At 33.8% G+C, this 20,281-nt stretch overlaps 1 protein-coding gene across 1 annotated transcript in view; it reads right to left on the bottom strand.

The window, feature by feature from the left end:
• The window catches only part of LOC106718783, a 31,119-nt gene extending 11,371 nt beyond the window's left edge, over positions 1-19,748 (bottom strand). Inside the window, exons 1-3 of the mRNA XM_014512963.2 lie at positions 19,560-19,748; positions 2,892-3,052; positions 550-741 (exon numbers count right to left, since the gene is read on the bottom strand). Of these exons, the coding sequence (XP_014368449.1) occupies positions 550-741; positions 2,892-3,032 (333 nt within the window). The 5' untranslated portion in view covers positions 3,033-3,052; positions 19,560-19,748. The remainder of the gene's footprint in view (positions 1-549; positions 742-2,891; positions 3,053-19,559) is intronic.
• Positions 19,749-20,281: the final 533 nt, after the last annotated feature.

Here is a 20,281-nt window from a genome sequence, read left to right as displayed (position 1 = left end):
AAGTGAAATTAGTAAAATGCGCTTCAGAAAATAATAAGTGACCTTATTTAAAAGGAGGTAGTTGATTTAATTATTGTTAACCAATCGTAATATTAAAATAAAAGCTTTTCATATAATACGGTTCAGCTATAAAGAAAACTTTAATGAATAAAATAAAAGAGCGATTTGAGCCGACGACATAATCAAGATAACCACTCATCAAGCAAAGCCTCGCCGCCAAGAGACTTTGATCGTGTCCCGGCGTGGTGCTTGGTGAAGCCTTAAGGTGGTTGAATATGAACAGTTGCGAAATTAAAAAGAAATATATTGTTCTTACCACGGACGAGATTTTTTAGACAAAGTAAAATGTTGGTGTTTTGGAATAGTCTTTCGCCAGCAATTTTTTCAAACCACTACTTTATGTATTTCAAAAAGAGAACTATCCTTTCTTCAAAGACAGCAATGCATTTTCGGCGTCCATGATCGTTGACTCATAAGAAGTTATTTACTGCTCGTTTACGGACAAATTAAAAAAGGGGTAGCGATTGCCTTAATGTGGGCAGTAATTACCTGAAGGCTTTCAGCAGTCTTAAGGAGAGCTGGCAGTTGACAGTACTGGACGTTAACCTCGCCCTTGTACATGAAGTCGACGAGCGTGCGTAGTTCCTCCAAGCCGACGTCCTTCAGGATCACGATAGGATGACGCGACGGATGGTCTACAAACAGCGATCGGAAGTACGATGAGCACGCAGACAGTACTACCTGAAATTATATTTAGTTAATCTTTAATTTTACACAACAATTTTCACTCAAATTTATGTCAAACAATTAATTAAAACGCTACGCTGATTTAGCAATTAATTTGAATTACGTGTATTTTTTTTTCTGATGTTTTCCACTGCTGAAACATCCGGCAATAATCCGGCAATTGAAGAAATGTCCATAAAATGAAATGATGAGTATACGCCAAGGCCTACCCCATGAACATCTCTACCAATATGTAGAGATGTTTTTGTTTGATCCAACACCTCCGGAACTACTTTTTTTTTACATGTTTGATATTTTAACTCACCTACATGCCAAGCTTTTATCAGCTTCTTCGAAAAAATATCCAATTAATAGACGTCAATTATGTAGTCCGTATTGTTAAAAGCAGGCGGTCAATGATTTAAAAAAAATCACAACCCTTTCTATAATGGCAAACCAGTAAAGCATAACTTTCTCAACTGAATATAGTAACGTAAAATTACAGCCTTTCAAATTGAATAGAAATATCAACGTTTATTGAGTTGAAATACAAAAAAAAATACGTAACGAATCAAGTTTTATAGACCTTTAAAAACTGTTTTAAATAAGAAATCATTTATATTCTAACGTCTAACGATATTCAATTTCCTACGAGCCATGATATTACAAGATATTTTTTTTTTTAATCTTTTAGGTGACGATAGTAATATCGTCTAATCGTGTGACTGTGACGTGTTTATTTTTTTTAAAAAAGAACAAAATTTTATTAAATTTGATATTTTGCTCTAGATTTAAGATTTAAAAGTGACACTATGGATGTGCCACGATCACACCAAATCTTACTAATATTAAAAGTTTGTTAGAAGATATCTCCAGAACGACTTAACTTTGATTTTTGTCTGAAATTTTGAATAGATATGCTTGCTGTAGACACACTACTAATTATTATTATTTTTTTCAATTTCACGCGGATGGAGTCGCTGGCAAAAACTAGTAATTAATGTGAATAACAAAATAACCCAGATACATACGGGTTACAAGAGTTGGGGATTTGTTTTTGTTAATTACCTGCAACCGCCTATAAATGAAAAATCCAAAATATGGCGAAATGTTGCATTGTTCTTTCAGTTGAGATCAGGTTAATTGGACGGAAATGCTTGCTTTTCATCTTACGCCCCAATTTAACAAACAGCTAACAATTAAACCCTACCTAGAAACTTATTTGTATCATCAATGTTGTCATTATTATTATTCGTACTTATACCTTAGTAATATTATCAATGCGAATATTTGGATGGATGGATGGATGTTTGTTAGAAGGTATATCCAGAAAGGCTGCATGGATCTCGCTGAAATTTTGTATAGATGTAGAAAATAGCCTGGAAGAGCACATAGGCTACTAATAAAGTTTTTAAATGACGTGCGGACGGAGTCGCGGGCGACAGCTAGTTATTTATAAATACTTTGACATTACTATTTATTCTTCTTTCGAAATGTATTAATATAGGAAAACGTGAAAAAAAGTAATTTAACGGATTACCATAGCTAAGCTTCCAAAACAGAATTATTATAATTGTTATATCTGTTTTTGAAATTATTTTTTAATTCTTATTTTATCAATGAAGTTTAACATATTTATGAATATGGACTCACATTTACAAATAGACAATGAATTCCGTTAGATTTTAATTGGTTATTACCGTTAGAACTAGACTAAAGACAGATGTTAAAGAAACAGACCAATAGCAGCTATTTCAAATTAGTAATGATGTTATTTAAAAATATTAGTAGACAAATAACGAGCATAAGAAAGATTGCAAGATACAAAGATTTTTAAAATTATATAACAATACATATCTATAACAACTTTTTATTGATTAAAAAAAGGATTCGGAATGAATTGGTAAGCTTTAAATTTGGCTTGGCAAACATTCTTATAGTGTTGCAAAAAATTGCAAAACCTTTTCTGAAGAAAAAATAGGCTACTAATGCACCGCACGCGACTGCCACTTCGGATGAAAGACACTTATAGCAATAATCGTGCGACTAGCCAGGCTAATGGATAAAGGGTTTTAAATATGTACACACCGTCTTTCTTGAAATTAAATTACTCGGCTCGTTTAAGAAAGGGTAATAAAGAAAGCAAAGTAATAATAAATTCGAACCTTATGAGCCCGTATGGAGGCACCTTCGGAACACGCGAGCGTGACGTCCACCAAACTCTCGTCGTGCAGCAACTGGCTGAATACTCCCAGCAGGTTGCTCTGATGATTGTTCCACCTCAGGCAATAGTGCTCACTTCCCATGTCTGAGCTAGCTCCCGCCGCTGCACAAAACAACGAACGATATCAATATTTATTTATTTTTACCATATAATATAAAAACTTATCCTCATAAAACGTATAGTATGATCTAACTATTGGATTATATGTTTTCCATGTGATAAATATACTCTTACATAATATTTGTGTATCCACACACCATCGTCTAAACTAAAACAAGAACTAATTATACATACAGAAATGGTTAATATGAGAACTCTTTCCTTTAAAAATAAGCAGTAACTTCCTTAAGCTTTACTAATAATGAGCAATCATTGATACCATTTTTAGCGATTTATAATAATAATATTTAAACCATAACTTATTGATCTTAGCGAATTCACAAATAGAATATTTAAAATATGTATATTGAGAAAAATATAAAAATCTAAAATTTTCTTCGTAACCATGGTTACAAAAGTTAAAATTGTTTATTCTCAGTCAACAACTACTTTAACAAAATTTTCATACATATTGACTTCCATCGAACTCTAGATTTTATATGACAGTGATTTTAGTAAAGGATATACTATATACAACACAGTTAAAACTTATTAGTACTTTTTCAAAATTCTATTTATTTCTAAAGTATTACAACCGGCTTGATAGCTTGTAAGAAAGCTAATGAAATTTGCTATTAAATTATATTTGTATATAGCAATTTTAAAAGTGTAATGCTATGTCTATATTTTCCATTTTTAATATGATATTACTTTAATAGATGTAGGGATGTTTGTTGGCAGGTAACTGTAAAACGACTGAACAGATCTGTATGTTTAAAAAAAAACTTACCAACGTATTGCACTTAGGCTACTTTCATCCTGATAAATGTACGTTACCCATGCGATAGGGTTGTTTTTTCATATAATTATCTAAGAACGCAACGAAATATTCAGGTTTTTTTATGCCGATGTAGTCGGGGGCAATAGTTACTTTTTTAATAACAACATAAAACATACCTAGATAATCTGCAATCTCGGAGGCAAAATACTAAAATAAATACATGAATCATAAGATAGTGCAGTTGTTGTGGGCTCACGACTCCTACTCAGTTCTAATTCGCTTCACTTTATTTATGCAGTGTTCAGATTGCTTTACATATTTCCTTACGACTATGATGTCTATACGTTTCCAGATCCTGGGCTATTTCTCACAACTGTAAATAGACATAAAGCGCAAACATATAAAACATTCGTTGAGATAGAGTGAAAAGATATGTGATTAAAGATTGGTGAATAATTAAAGTTAATTTGAATTTAATAAATCTAATTTTTCAATTTCCGGTTGGCCCTAAATTTTGTAGATTATGTTTATTGATTGATAGATGACATACCTAAGTTCTTGTTTGCTATAATACTCATAACAAATCGCTTAAATATTAACATAAAAATTGAGTTAATAATAAAAATATAATTAGATCATTTGTCAGCTATGGACGTTTTTTGCCAGTTTGTGTAGGCAACACACAAACACAAGCGAAGATTCAACGAATAGGCATATCCTTGAGTGATACGTTAGCGTGAGTTATAAACATTATTTTTGTTACGTGTTTCTATTACGTTTTTTTCATAATATAGCACAAAACATTACATTCAGCCACATCTTATCAATAAAACGCTTAGACTTACTTCCTGTTAATTGCTTACCTAACCACTTATAATATCGATTAGCGCCATTTGTCGTTTTTATTCGGGCAAACATCCAGTACGAGCCGTTATAATTATTGCTTCTAGATTCGGCTAGCGGCTAGCCAATGTATCTTATCTATATATGCACGTATATAAAATATGGCTAATGCATTGACCTTCAAACTTCGCCGTTTCACAGATAAGAGACTATAAAATATGCGAATGCTCAAAATATGTGTGTAAATTAGTTTTTTTTTTACAAATAATGCATTAAGAAATGCATTTATGTATGCAACTTTATTTCTTGTTTAGTAGTAATATTTATTCGAAAACGAAATGTATAATTTGTTAAATGTCTAACATAATTAATAACACTAGTTAAGTAGTCACTTTCAATGAAGTCTGCATGAATTATTATTTTTTATTAATTTTCCATATTATTTGTATTGCCTCGGTGCCTGGACGATAAAACTGTTTGCGTATAACATAAAGTAAAACATGCTAGACTAGGGACAGCAAACCAACTTCACGCGACACAATATTTTGAGCAGATCACTGATTACAAAATTCATTATGCACCTTGAAAAAAGTGTAAAATAGACATGTTGTAGAAATACTTTATCTCTGCTTATCCACGTTAGTGTGAGAACTTAGGCGTAAATGTTTAAGTGTTATAAAGTATACATAAACAGGTTTCATTTCACTTCACTAAAATATATTTAGCGTAATAAAGTGGCTGCGTCGATACCTAGATATGATTTATATTCTATGATTACTGTTTCGCTCCTCCGTGCGAGAAGATAAATATAGTCGCGACTATACTATTCAAATGTAGTGTGCGCACACGCACGCGTGCGGCCGCGACGCAGTCAAGATCAAGGGCGCGCGATTGCGCAAGAGTTGGCTGTCGCACCGCGCTGCAGCGGCTGTGATGTCATCGCGCCGTCTGCCTCTGCCCCCCACTCCCCCCCTACACACACACTTCGACATACAATGCCCGTTTCAGAAAGGCCGCGAATGCGGAACGGTCTATTTTTAATTTTTGACCGCATGAATTTCTAGTGGCCTTAGCACATCGTCTAGGTCTAGGATATTAGCATAACATTTAAATATAATTCATTTACTTAGGTAATTTATATTTTACTAATTCATTGTCATATCTTCATCAAATTTTAAATTTTCTTCAAAAATATTACATGGCTTTTTTGCGTGCTAAATAAACACGGTATCTTATTTGATGAACGTTAGAACGATTCTCGGAAACGGCCGACTGGAAAAACTTTAATTTCAACTTCACGAACTTCTTTTTTATTAAAATAGCACAGTCATAATGCCTACAAACAACTATAAATGTAACCTTGTCGTTGGGGATTCACCATTGCGCTGATCAATTCTGATCGTATCGATGCTAGCCTAGTTCAAATCCGTGCCGCAGCTGCTATCAGATTTAAACGTTTTATCTTCGGCCGTGCCTAATTAAAACGCAGTAAAAACGCTCAATGTTCTTGCAAATATACTTAAATATATTTTTTTCTAACGATAAATACGCGTGAATACCGATTTCTTCTGTTCAACGAGAATGACGCGATATTGCTCATTGTAACTACACACATTATTGACCTTCACAGCTATAGTAAAGCATGCACTTTGTATTAAGGGAGCGAACATAATAATCGGCGGATGCGGAGACATCCATCCTAGAACATTTATTACCAGACGACACGAGTCTCACTTGCCACGAAAAACATTTTATAGCAATTTTTTGTACCGGAATTATATTAAAACCCATGTAAAAATAAAACCACAAGTTGATACTGTGAGTCATTTACATGGTTAGCCATGATATACAATTGTTAGTTTGTCAATACAGAGGCTATTCTGAAGTAGACGAATGTTTACAAAAACTCTGATAAAGATATTCCATTCATTGATCATCGATTACAGTATTCAACAACTTGTTAAAAAAAACTTATGGCTACGAAAATATGGTGCTATAAATTTAGAGTAAAGAACCCAGAGCTTTATATCCTGAGATATTACATGATAAGAAGAGAGTATTTTTGTACATGTGTGGAAAAACTAATATGAGAAAGTTCCTATTATGTTAGAAAATTTTGGTATATACAAAAAGCTGAGCTTGTATATTCGGTCAGCGTGAAAATAAATAATTATTTTATGTGCTAATAATAAATGTTAAAATAAGCAACATTTAACAGAAAACCTTTAACTAACGAATACTTCGTCACGTGATAGTAATTAATTTGTTGTCACCTTAATTTAAATATTTTTGTCAAGTTGGTATGATGGATTAAATAAAAGAGTATTTACACAAGTGTTTCAAACGTTCGCAAGGCAGTTGGACGGCGATACAACTTCCCCATTAGTTTTGCAATGCTATATGGAATTGGTCTTATTCTACACGCGCTGATCTGCGCGCGCTGCGTGGGGATCAAGGTCGTGCGAAATAACGCACATATTACATACGCTGGCGATATCTTTGAACAGTTGCCTGCCGATTGGCGTGCTACGTAACGACGGCTGGACATCCGGTCGCGCCTAAAATGTACATGGGAATCATAGCTCGCTAAATAGGGTTTGAGATGCGTTTACGTTGAGACTGATTGGATATAGTTAGAGTCGATTTATTAATATAGCTATCACGTGTACCGATTAGAGTATGTAAAGAATATGACGAATTACGAAATAAACAAACACGGAACTGATGGCTAGCGATGAAAACTAAGGTTTTCCGTTTCCTCTTTCACGTAAAGATAAACCTTCAAGATTAAGAAATTTAATTTGAGATTAAGAAAAATAATAACGTAAGTTTAGCTATGATAAATTATAATATAGAAGTCGTAAAAATTCTAACACTAGAATATTGGTGAGTCTGCATACGAGAGTATAACATAATATGCAGCCGTTACTTCAATGGGAGACATTGCACGACATGCAAGAAAAAATTGCCTACGAAGTTCTTGGGTGTAAATAAAACGTATTACCCAGCAATTTACCATATCCTTATAATGATCATGTTTTCAAGAATGAAATGATCAAGAAATTTCCTCTTGTAATTGATAATTATTATAGATTAGACAGTAACGTTGCTCGTACGGATAAAACATAAATTCATTACATGGATTTAAATATTATTCAAGAAGTGCTGACATATTTATCTTGTCCTTCTTGTTTGAAAATAACACCATAGATTCTTGGATTTGAATTAATTTCTCTCCGATTTCAGGTAATATATCCTAGTATCGAGCATCGGTAACTCAGGGGTTAAGCACTTGACTTGTAATCTACACGTCCTGGGTTTGAATCCCGTCATGTTCCTATGTATTCTTCGATTTACATAAGTACATTTATCTGAAATTCTTACGATGAAGGAAAACATCGTGATGCAACCGGCACTGAGCCAGCCTAGTCACCCCTAACTTAGGATAGGCTCCGAGCCCCTCAGTGGGGACGTATAGTGAACTAAGAACGATGATCCTACTTTTGCCGAAAGTGAAGGGTATGGAATTGCAAATAGGTAAGTGATAGAAAAGCTTTGCTCCAAACATAATTAATAAATTCCAACTCAAGTAAGTTGTAATTTGATTTTACATTTCTAATCAATTTTTTATGTCTTATTTTCTCTAAAATGTATAACACAATTTGTACGTAACACTAATGAATTAACCAACAGACCGTGTAGCTTGAAATAAATTATGTATCATTGAATCAATGTTAATTAAAAGTCTAACATAGTATATTTTCTTCATTCACTTGATGAATATTAGCTAGTTTTTAGTTATCTTTAGAAGGTCTTAAAAGAGGCAAATGCTTACATACTATACTCCTACTCTCACTGCTAAATTTAATATTAACATTCATTTGATTTTGAAATTTGTCTTAAAAGTTAACTTACGGTTAAAGAATATTTTATCAATTGAAGCAACATGGGTACCGCATACACAATTTTTCTTCGAATTGTCAGGCAACTGATGACGCATTGAGTTTTATTATAATTATTATTATTAATAATGCATTAATTATAACGCAGATTGCCGTTCAGCGGTACTGTGGTTACAAACATTCATACATCCAAACTTTCTCATTTAAGATATTTTTTTTTTGAGATGGTGAAACTTTGACTGGATAAAGTAATACATAATTTATGTGATAATAGGACGGACCCATGCGGCGGATGGGCCACATCCCTATTGTAATATGACTCTAGCGGTAATGTGGCCCCGCCCATATTTTAATTTCACCCGGATTACTAGCTGATAGGCGTCAACAAAACGTAAAAGTTTGCATCATTTATTATCAGCGAGCAACTTTTGTTTGCATATAAAACCTTACTGCTTTAAAAGATGTTTTATTTGCAAGTTCAAACTACAGGACTTGAAAGTCAGTTAAAAAGTTTTAAGCCTTACATATTTAATTCCTATACAAATTTTCAAATACCTGCATATAAAACATAATTTTAAAGTAAATTTATTGTTACTATTTTAAATTAATGGGACTAATAATAAGAGATTGATTTTAGATATAGCTATGTATATGAAAAAAACAAAACTTAACTGATTAAAGTAAAATAATATTTTACAACCACAAAATCACATCAATAGTTCTTTATTTTTGTTTTCAGTGACATGATAAAGTATATGCAATCAAATCTTTTATTACTTATCCTTTTAAGTAATATTTTCATATTTATCATCATCAGCTCAGTATACGTCCCCACTGAGGGGCTTGGAGCCAACCCTAAGTTAGGGGTGACTAGGCCATAGTAAACCACGTTGGCCCGCACAGTTGCATCACGATGTTTTCCTACACATATTAAAAAATATACATATTATGTAAATCGAATATCGAAAAACACATTGATACATGTTGGGATTCGAACCTAGGACTTGCAGATTACAAGTCAAGTGCTTAAACCCTGACCCATCAACGCTCTGTTTCTGCCTGTTTTATTAGCCGACTTCAAAAAGAAGGAGGTTATTGATATAAATTTATATAATGTACATCTTTTGACTTTTTATTTGAAATTTATATAACGACTAATACGTTAATGCTATAACGCATTGTTTGAATTTATATGCAATTCTTTAATTAATAGCAATTTTATTACAAAGCGATGTAAGCGAAACGGAGGTCATCTCGAGGCTATTAGTGTAATATTTTACGAAAATGTACAATGTCTAACACAAAAGTTACAGACATCCTATTATCATAATTTGCTAGATTTTTTTTACAGATTTGGCAATTGATAATCTACTAACGTCTTATTTATTGTGTAGCAATGTGCCATTTTATTATGGTGAAAAGAAAAATTGTGATGAGACCTGCACACATCTGTGAGGAAATTCAAAGATGTTTTAGACAACCAATCCGTAGTATGTTGATTAAGGCATAGAGACCCAGTCAAACAAGAAAGTTGATTCGAGTCCCTCGGTAAGGATGTAGACGAATATTCCTAATGCAAAACAACGTGAAATATTTACACACTGTAGAGGAGGGTGCCGAAAATCTTTCTTAATGAACATACTACTGAAAATAAATTATACCACAAGACGAGAAAGTTGCGCCAAAACAGTTATCTGATAAAAATATATCTAAACTGCTTGGACTAACTCGACTACTAGGTGATCTATATTTTATTGATAAGCTTTACTAAATGTAATTGCTGATTGGAATTCCTGTAAGATTACTTAAATATTTTATAAGTGCGAATCAAACCGGTTTGTCTGTTTGAAAAAGAGGCATGTTGTTATCACTCCTGTCACACTTAGCCAAAAAAAAGAATTTGAATCTGGTTGTACCATAGCGCCACCACATGAAAGCAAATGAAAACGGAACGCAGAGGTGGCTCAGTACTAGATTTTTCTTACATTATATCTTGTAAGCTACCGTCTGGAGTCGCCGAAATTACGAAGCGATCTCTGACCATAGACATCCGTAATGCGTTGCCTAACTTTTAAAGACGGAGGAGAGGACGCACAGAATGAGATAATTCCCCTTCCTATGCGCCCCCACCTAAGCCAAATACACTGTTGTTTCCTATCAATTCCTTGTAAAAAAGGATGACAAGGTAACGTGGACTAAAATTAGACTTACGGGTTCCACCAGTGTTAACTTGTTGATTATGCTTCCCGTAGAGAGCCTGTCTCCTTAACGTCTAAAATTTTAATATCAAACGTTGCTTCGCTCCGGATCTGGTTATACACTATAACGGATATAACTTCGTCTGCAGCTCACTGTTGTACTTAGCATACGGGGAAGCCCAAGGATTTAATCTTCTCTTTATGACTTAAAAATTACGTATTGACGTAATAGGCTTTTGTAAAAAAAAGATTAATTAGTTTCTTCAGATAATATTAAAAAAGATAAAGAAGAAAATATGTACCAGAGTAAAGAATATCACAATATACAGAAATAATTAAGTGCTTTTTGTTTATTTTCTGGTTTCTATTCTTCTCCCCCATACCACATTCCTGAATCTATCACTGTTATACTGCTTATTGAGGTGCAGCGGTTCGAATGCAGTTATATATAAAATGCATTAAGGGTAAACATACATATGTACTAGCAGGCCTCACTTATTCCGGTGACAGAGATCGCGCGGGTGGAGCATATGTCATGCGCCTACGCTGAATTTTTGCTTCGAAACAACGCCTATCATCGTTCAACATCGATGCAATAAATTCAGTATTATTGTTCGGAAAACCATGTCACTGTATCGACGGTGACAACTAAAGGAAGCATGTGATTTATGTTATTTATCAATAGTGAGATTACGGTAAAAAGTAAATTTTACAAACTGTATGTTAAACTCACTCACGGGCCGCGACCGTGAAATAATACAATTCCAAATCACCCTGAAGAAGAGCTCCAGATGGGCTCGAAACAAGTCGGTGCCGACACCGGCCAATGTACGCGAGTGTGAGCTGTTTTACATTTAGTTTTTAATAATGTCCCACGAATGTGTCTATGTAAACAATTTAATTGTATGCAATTTTGTAAGGGATACAAGTTTTCACGAGACCTTTTTATTTCAAAGACTTATACTGTAAATAGTTTACAGTTAAGTATTGAAATATCTAGAATGTTGTTTGGAAACTTCAAAAATCATAGTAACAATGTGTTTTTCGATATACATATGTAAATTTATCTGGACCAGCTTCGCTGACTTTGACCATATCACCCCTTACGTATGTACGTAACGTATACGGAGACGTATATTGAGCTGATGATGGTGAGTTAAAAGTCTAAGTTAGTGATTCTTAGAATGGAGGGGGTATACGATGACGGAAAATAAATTGTAGAATTACAAGTTGAAGAAGAAATATACGAGCACGAGGAAAAAAAATTAGGAATGTCTGGTTTCAGTAAATAAATTGTTTCATTCCAATGCCCTTATTAGACAAACAAAAGGAACACCTTTTAGTAAATTCAAAATATACTAAAATGTATTTAAACTACATGTATTTCTTAAATACGTAATACCACTTTGCAAATTTCATAAATTCATTTATTACGAACCAGGATATGCCTGTCTGTTTAAAAAAAAAAAACTATGAATATATTATAATTTATAACATAAAAACTGTTTAATCGCTATGCTTCGTCTGTCTGGATGTGAATATTTAGGTTTAGTTTTTTTAATTATTTTTGACCATACGCATCAAACCAGTTTACCTGTTTACCAGTGCTTTAAGCCGCGGAATCTTCAATTCTAAATTTAAATAGTTCGCAAAGTCGTAATAAAAATAGAAGTCAACTATTCTTTGACTGATAATTTATTAACCATAATTTGTGTTTTTACTCACTACATACTTGTTGTCACCTGCTACCTTATCTCTAATAAATATTTTTGAGGTGTACGTAATATTGTTTTTTACAAATACAGATGAGTGAGGATTTGTGACACTCGTATGTAAATCTATATACAAAGGGTTAATGGATTTTCCTTTTGTCATTCAATACTAAAGTATTTGGTACCGGCCATAATTTTTGGATTCACTTAACACTCCTTTAGTAATATCTACCTACTACACCTACAACTAATACATACAAGCTTTCTAAGTTTGCATACCCGTGGCATTAGTTATTTGTGACGTTATTTGTTTTGTCCATAACAAATTTCGGCATGTTATATTTTCTATTACAGTCAAAACCGTTTATAGCGACATCGTTTAGAACAACATACCGGTTAAATTGACCAAAATCAAAGGTCCTGGCTGAATGTTATTACATATCTTTCCTATTAATACCTGTCACCGGTTGTTACAACTATCGGTTTTTACGACTCAATATGAGTAGTCCCTTCGATGTCGTTATAACAGATTTTGACTGTATATGTTTAATTTTAAGCGGACTCAAATTACAAACATTTCCAAAGCTACAGCAAACAACATATAGGTTGGTACTTTTTAACCAATTCAAGTTAAAAGAAAAATAATAAAAACAAATTAGTGTAGCAGCTAATGCACAAATGGTCCTGTTTAAAGACTCAACAACTGTTGAATTTGAACGGGTATTATTCGTGGCCATGTTTCTGATTAGGTTTATACAACTTTCCTACCCCACTTAAATTCCAGTGACCCAAATTGGGAAAACCCTATCCGGGGAAAATATCGAAACTTCTATGGGCTGTGCACCTCATGATTAGCACCTGTGATTTTTTGTAGCAGTGATTTGATTCTTTACTTACCAAAATATAAAAGCATTTTTTAAGTTTACTATCTCCTGTATTAAAATAAAAATTGAGATGCATTTCACATTTATGATATGACTAGCTGTCGCCCGCGATTCCGTCCGCGTGGAAATAATAAAGAAACTTAAAATAACTTCTAGAAAACATCGATCCATCCATCAAATCTACACATTTACATTTTCAATATTAGTAAGATTAGATACAAATGAAAACCACTGTTAGAGCCTTAATGTTTACCGAAGCGCTGTTCATTTTAAAAATTACCGAGTACCACAACTCATGGGGATTTCCAAAAGACATATACACAAAAACTGCCAATTGAAATGGAGGTCATTGTGCCTAATAGTTCGTTCTATACTAAACGTTCACTTGCCACAGGTACTTCACTCGAGTTGGAAATCACTTTTTTAAATACCATTTCGACTAATGATGATTACAGCCGCCGAAAATTTTCTCCTTTAGTAATATTAATTTTATTTTTCTGTAATATTACATAAATAAAGTATATAACATACACCAATAACATAAATTGACAATATGCGTACATATATTTTTACTTCTAAATTATAATTTATTGTACATTGTCAAATAAAATAACTAGTCATGAAACAATAATGACATGCAATACATGAAATAAAACTTAAATTTTTTTAATGTTGAGGTAGGTACTTAATTGATGTTAAAACAAATGTACTATTTTATTAAAAATAAATTTGCGTTTTTATCTCGTTAATTACAACTTTTAATTTCTATATTTCAACACGTATCAAAAGCTTTAAGAGACATCAACGCGTGCTTTTTTTGTAACACTAACATAATAAAATCTTAATTTTTAAATATTTTTGTAACCTTATTATTGAAGAAGAAAATTAACACAAATATATGTTTTAATTCTAAATACAAAATAAATATCATTACTAAAGTTAAATATGACTGTCGTAAGACCAGAGCGCGACTGTTTCAAAACTCAAGCAAATCGATTTGTAAGATACACGGAAGTAACTGTATCATCACTCGTTTTTTCGGCGTCTACCGATTTTTTTTAAAGGACTTCCAAGAACTGCTCTAACTTTTTCTACATTTAGTTACAGTCAGCTATTTTTTAATGAATCATAAAAATTGGCAACATTATCGGTTTTTATTTATGTGACATATTTTGATTGGCGTTTGGTGTGTTTGAATTTCTATTAAACACAGACAGAAGCAAGTAACTGTAACATTATTGGTTTTTTTTACAACCATCTAACGATTTCTATTCACGGGACTTCCAAGAACTATTCCAACTTTTTTAGACATTTAGTTACAGTTTTATTTTTAACTAGCAGTTGCCCGCGTCTTCGTTCGTGCAGAATTAAATTAATCTATTAATAAATATAACCTACTAGCTTTTACCCGCGACTCCGTCCGCGCGGAATAAAAAATAGAAAACGGGGTAAAAATTATCCTATGTCCGTTTCCTTCCTAGTTCTAAGCTACCTGCCTAACAATTTTCAGTCAAATCGATTCAACCGTTGTTGAGTTATAAATAGTGTAACTAACACGACTTTCTTTTATATATATAGATGTCACAGGGAGATAGTGTAGCTTTACCTTTTAAATGGATATAGTGTAGTTTAGGAGCCAAATAAACAAACAATCAAATCTTTCCTCTTTATAATATTAGCGTAGATGAGTTATGAAAACAAAAAATGGCAACACTATCAGTTAGTATTGAAGTGACATATTTTTTACCGGTATTTGGAGATTTAAATTTATATTTTTAATGCAACATTCACTGATCATGTAATCGATTAATGTCGTAAATCAATTCTAAGACTTTATTGTGGTCTCTAAAGGACCGCAAACGGAACGTCTAAATTGGTTTATCACATTTTTATCGATGCGCTAATTAAGTATCTAGGCATTATGCATACGCTCAAGGGTAAAGTCTGCGTCCGGGCACATGCCCGTGCGACTATTGAGGCGGTGCGATGTGTGCGTTAGCTCACACGGCCATTACATAACCTAGGCGACTATTGTGAGCTAGGTGCATGTGTGTTTGTGTGCTACGGATGAGTGCGTGCCCGTCGCCGACGGCTGACTTTTTCGATTGCAGATACGTAGTTGCTATGCCCGAAATATATAAGCGGATGAAATTCGCGTCAACGGTACGCATTCTACGGCACGCTTCTTGTAAACTGAACTCTAAAATGTAAGATCAAATATCTCATTACTTTCAAGATTTAATGTAGTGTAAAACTATATAAAGAGTAAAGAAAAGTAACTGTGTTTTATAATATTATCCTTTTTTATTTCATTTTGGAATAACAACAATAATGTACGGTGACAAGTAACCCTTGAAAAACTATCTGTCCGTGTGTATAATCTATTTGAAAGGGTGTTTCTGTTAGCGCGCGACGGTCTGTTCACAACATATTTGTTTTCGTTAAGCTTTCCTGTCTCACGGCTCTATTATTGTATGCCACTATCCAGCCTAGTAAATTGCAAAAATAGTTATTCAATATTTCTATATAAATATAATTTGTTTTATGGTTGTTTCATTTTTTTTATCTGTCTTAAATGTTCTTAAATGAGTTTTAATTATTTCAGAAGTTACACCGTTTGGCCTAAAAAAGGTATCCGGGCTAAACATGTTTTTAACAGAAGAAAATCTGTTAACACTAAGAAGTGATTTTAAAATTCCATCTAGCGCCATTATTCCAAGGATAAGGTATTCATTAACAATTATTTTGTATGTTTATCTATAACTAGTAAAACTAACTAAACTTAAACTAGTAAGTAGTAAAACGTTACATTTATCAGAAATTTTACATTAAAAATGTATTTGTCATATTAAAATTCGAATTGTTATAGTTATTTATAATAATACTATTAATTATTAAATTATTAGAAACTGCAGTATTTTTTAGATTATCCGAAAATATAAAGACGATTCATTTTACTGACGCGAAATTTCAGCACACGCAATTATTTAAGCGACTGGTGAATTATGCGAAAACGTTATCTGTAACACACTCGAACGCTATCAGATAGGCTGTGTAATGCAACTGATAACCTTGAGTATGTAAGGGACATCGTATTATCAGCGGAGGAATATTATGTTTTCAATTTAGAAAAAAAAAATCTATTTTTTATGCCTCGAACAAATTACAAGTCGAGAAACTGGCGAGTGCTAATGCTGATAAGATGTCTGTACATATTCGCGAATCATTGAGGTAGCATGTGATATCTGCCGTACTTTTGCCGTGCGGTTGATTACGATGTGAGGTAGGTCAGCGTTAAATAACAAAAATAACTGTTATCGTTTGAATTCTTTCGAAGCGCGAGAGGCGAATATTTTTAAAGAATTTACTTGTTTTGTCGCTGCGCAAAATTTATGACATCACTATTAGCACGTCTGGATATAATGCGCATGTATTCTTAAACAATATGTAAAATATATTTAAATTACTTGAATTTTCAAAACTCCATATTATCGTTAATCTTTCAGTCATGTGATTTGTCTTGATCTTTTTGTTGTAGGTGATATATTCCACTCAAAAAATCGTTTTTTTTTTTTAATTGTAACAAGTTTTGCGCCAGTTTTCCGTCGGATTTTAAATTAGAATTCGCCAAAAGAAGACTAAATGTAGCGCCAAAACTGGTTTATATCTGATATAACACATTTGACATTTATTGACCTATTTCAATATAAAACTACTCCATTTATTGAAATCAAGCCGGAAGTCTCTTCTATATTATTTATTTACTAATTATTTCTTAAAGCAATAGCGGCTAAATAAAATAACAAATTAATAATTAAACAAACAAACTTAAAAGTGTACATAATGTTGCAATGTTCAAGCTTTAAAATTGTTAGAGTCGACTTTGTGCAACTCGATAACTGAATTTATTTAAAAAGTAAATCAATGTTTAAAAAGTAAGGTTAACTGATGTACTGAAAGTAATTACATGATTACTTAAATAATAACTTAGCGTATATTCAATTAATTCTCTGTCGATTAAAGGTAGACAACTCATTTGCAAATGTCTATGGGCAGCGGTCGCTTTGCTATTTAGGCGAATTTAGATGGCAGCTTCTCGGTTGCAACTTGTACCTACTAAAAAAATCTCATAATAAACCTACAATAAACAATTCCCTTACTGACCACTAAATAAAAACTGCAGTAAATTAAAATTATTAAAGAAGTATTTGTTTGCAATTAAATTTTATTTATTTGATTTAACGATTAGTACTTACTGGCCAAGAAGTATTGTTTGGCATGTTCTATGCACGTGAAAACATCGTGTGTTACTGCCAAAATAAATAATATTGTTCTCCTTATTTTCTATACAAAAAAAACAAAGATAACAGTATATTTTTGGACATGAACTTTAGCAGAGTATTATCACGATTAATGCATTTATTTTTTTTTAATCCGTCGTTTAAATAAAGGAACCGGCACTGTTATCTGTCTTTGGACACAACAGTTAGTTGAATGATTTTTAATTTTTAATAAAAAAAAATTAAGTTTTCTTTTCCTTCTTTTTTATTAAATGTAGTATCCTGTAATAATAAAACTTAGGTAATAAGGTGTTTTTACTAACAAAATGTGAGATTTTCCTAATAAAGTTTATAATTATTATTTATCTTATATATTATATTCCTCAAGTTTTAAATTAAGCATTTAGATCAGTGAGAAAAGCGAGATTTTAAATTAATTAATTAAAGTAGCTTTTAATGTTTATTTGTAAAGTCTAGATTCCGACTCACTGTCTTTATCTTTAATCTTACGTAGAATATGACAGTAAATGAAACTCGGCCTAACTAAAAATCCTTCTCTAAAGTTGAAGACGCATGGTGTTTCACACTTTCAGGATTTCTTTGGGACATTGGCTAGATCACAGTTCGAGGTAAACATCTTAATTAGAAAAAAATAAAAGCGCACTGTACAAACACCGTAAGTCTTTGCTTTTGTTTTGCTCACGCCCAGTTTTCCAGCTGTAGTGTAATCAAAGCTGTATGAAACATTTTACTGTTACTTAATACGTGAAAGAATCCTTAATTACATAGAACTAATACTTATCAATTTGCTTATAAACTAAAGTAATTGTAATCAAAATAATGTCGCCGGCAATCTTTTTTCTTTGTATAATCGTAAAAACATATTAAAATTTTTTTAGAACTTAATTAGTGTTACTGATTTATTTGCATGAACTTTAAATCAATTAAAATTATAGTATACTAACCTAACCTAACGAATATTGTCTTTTAATAGGTTTTCAGGTTTGTTGCTAAAGTATTTAATGTTCCATCAAAGTTTAATATCTAAAAATTTTATTTACTAACCAAAATGTGTTATATTGTTATATACTCTACTTACCCTTTAAAAATGGGATTAACCTTTAAAAATATAATTTTAAGAGAAGACGTATAACTTTAAGTTAGCTTTGTAAACTTCCGAACTTCGAATACCGAACTTTTTGTTCAAAGCACGTGGACGGGCTTTACGTCGGGAAACTTCCACAACATGTTATTGTTTAGAAGTTTTTATTTAGCAGAAGAATTAGACATACGAGATGTAAATCACATCTTAATTTAGTACACATTTTCCAGCGGCGCAAGTTAAAATAAATAAAATTTTAATTATTATAGCGATATATGAACCGAACGTAATATAAATTGAGTGTAAAAAAACCACTTTACTTTTCATTCATGATATTAATTTTTTATCACATACTTTTTATAATTTTTACGATGATAAAGTTTAGTATGTATGCAATAGTTGACAATTCAATTGTATGTAGACAAAGTGCACGCAGTACATAAGTGAACAGACAAGGCGCGAAAAATAAATTAACGCCTTCTACGACAGCAGTATAGACATAAAACCAAACGGACGCCTTCGTTCGGTTCCTGAAAGTGCTACACCAGTTTCCATTTTTCTACGGCTAATCATTAAGAACACTGGGTATTTGCAACCTGCGATTTTTTGCAAACATGTTTTGCAGTACGTCTTCTTCATTTAAAATAATATATATGTATTTATATTGAGTCATAAATATTTTCCGCGTAGTGCGGACGTACCTAGTGCGTTTCGGTGAGCGGAAGGGTGCGCGTACGGCGGGGGTGCCGGCGCCGCGGTTCGGACGGCGGCCGGCGCACAAACACTCACACTTAAATATTCATCTAACCTTGATGCGAATCGGCGCACTCCGGGTTCCATCCGACGACGGTCGTCAGTACCGAGGGGTCGAAGGGCTCGCTCGAGGAGTGGATGCTGGCGGCAAAGCTGGCACTGGGTCGGAAGGCGCGGGCGTCGTGTCGAGGCAGCGCATGGGCGCGCCGCCACCGGGCACCGGCGGACCGGCGGTGGCGTGTGGTCGCGGGGCTGCGGGCTGCGGCGCGGCGGCCGCGCTACATGTCACACTGCGGCGTGCTCACCGACTCGCAGTGGCGTCGCCGGTCGCCGTCCTACTGTCTGCCTGACGGCCGGGACGGCGGCGCGCGTTGCACCGCCCCGCTGCACCGCCCGCCCCCCCACAATGAGCCCCCCTCGCCCCCCGTCGCCCCCTCGCGCCCCTGCCTCCTCCCGCCGCACGCCACCCGCCCCGCCTCGAAGAATTTTCCGCATCGGGCGGGAAAAATCGATTGTGCAGCGAGCCCCGAATAATTTCGGCAAGACGCACGGCGCCCTTGCTGCACTCGCGGCGGCCGGCGTCGGCGGTCGAGCGAACCGCTCCGCTCCGCTCCGCACCGCGCCACGTCGCGCACCACTCGCCACCACATCTACTCTCAAATTAATATAAGCCGGAACAATAATAATTTCATTACATCTTTGTTTTTTTTTTATAAGAGAAGGGGGCAAACGAGCAGCTGGAACACCAAGGTGTTCATCGACGCTCATGGACATCTG

Source organism: Papilio machaon, chromosome 8 (genome assembly GCF_912999745.1).
Source record: "Papilio machaon chromosome 8, ilPapMach1.1, whole genome shotgun sequence".
Lineage (NCBI taxonomy): Eukaryota > Metazoa > Arthropoda > Insecta > Lepidoptera > Papilionidae > Papilio > Papilio machaon.
The sequence above is the reverse complement of the archived record's forward strand: the minus strand, read 5'-3'. Positions and strand labels throughout refer to the sequence as shown.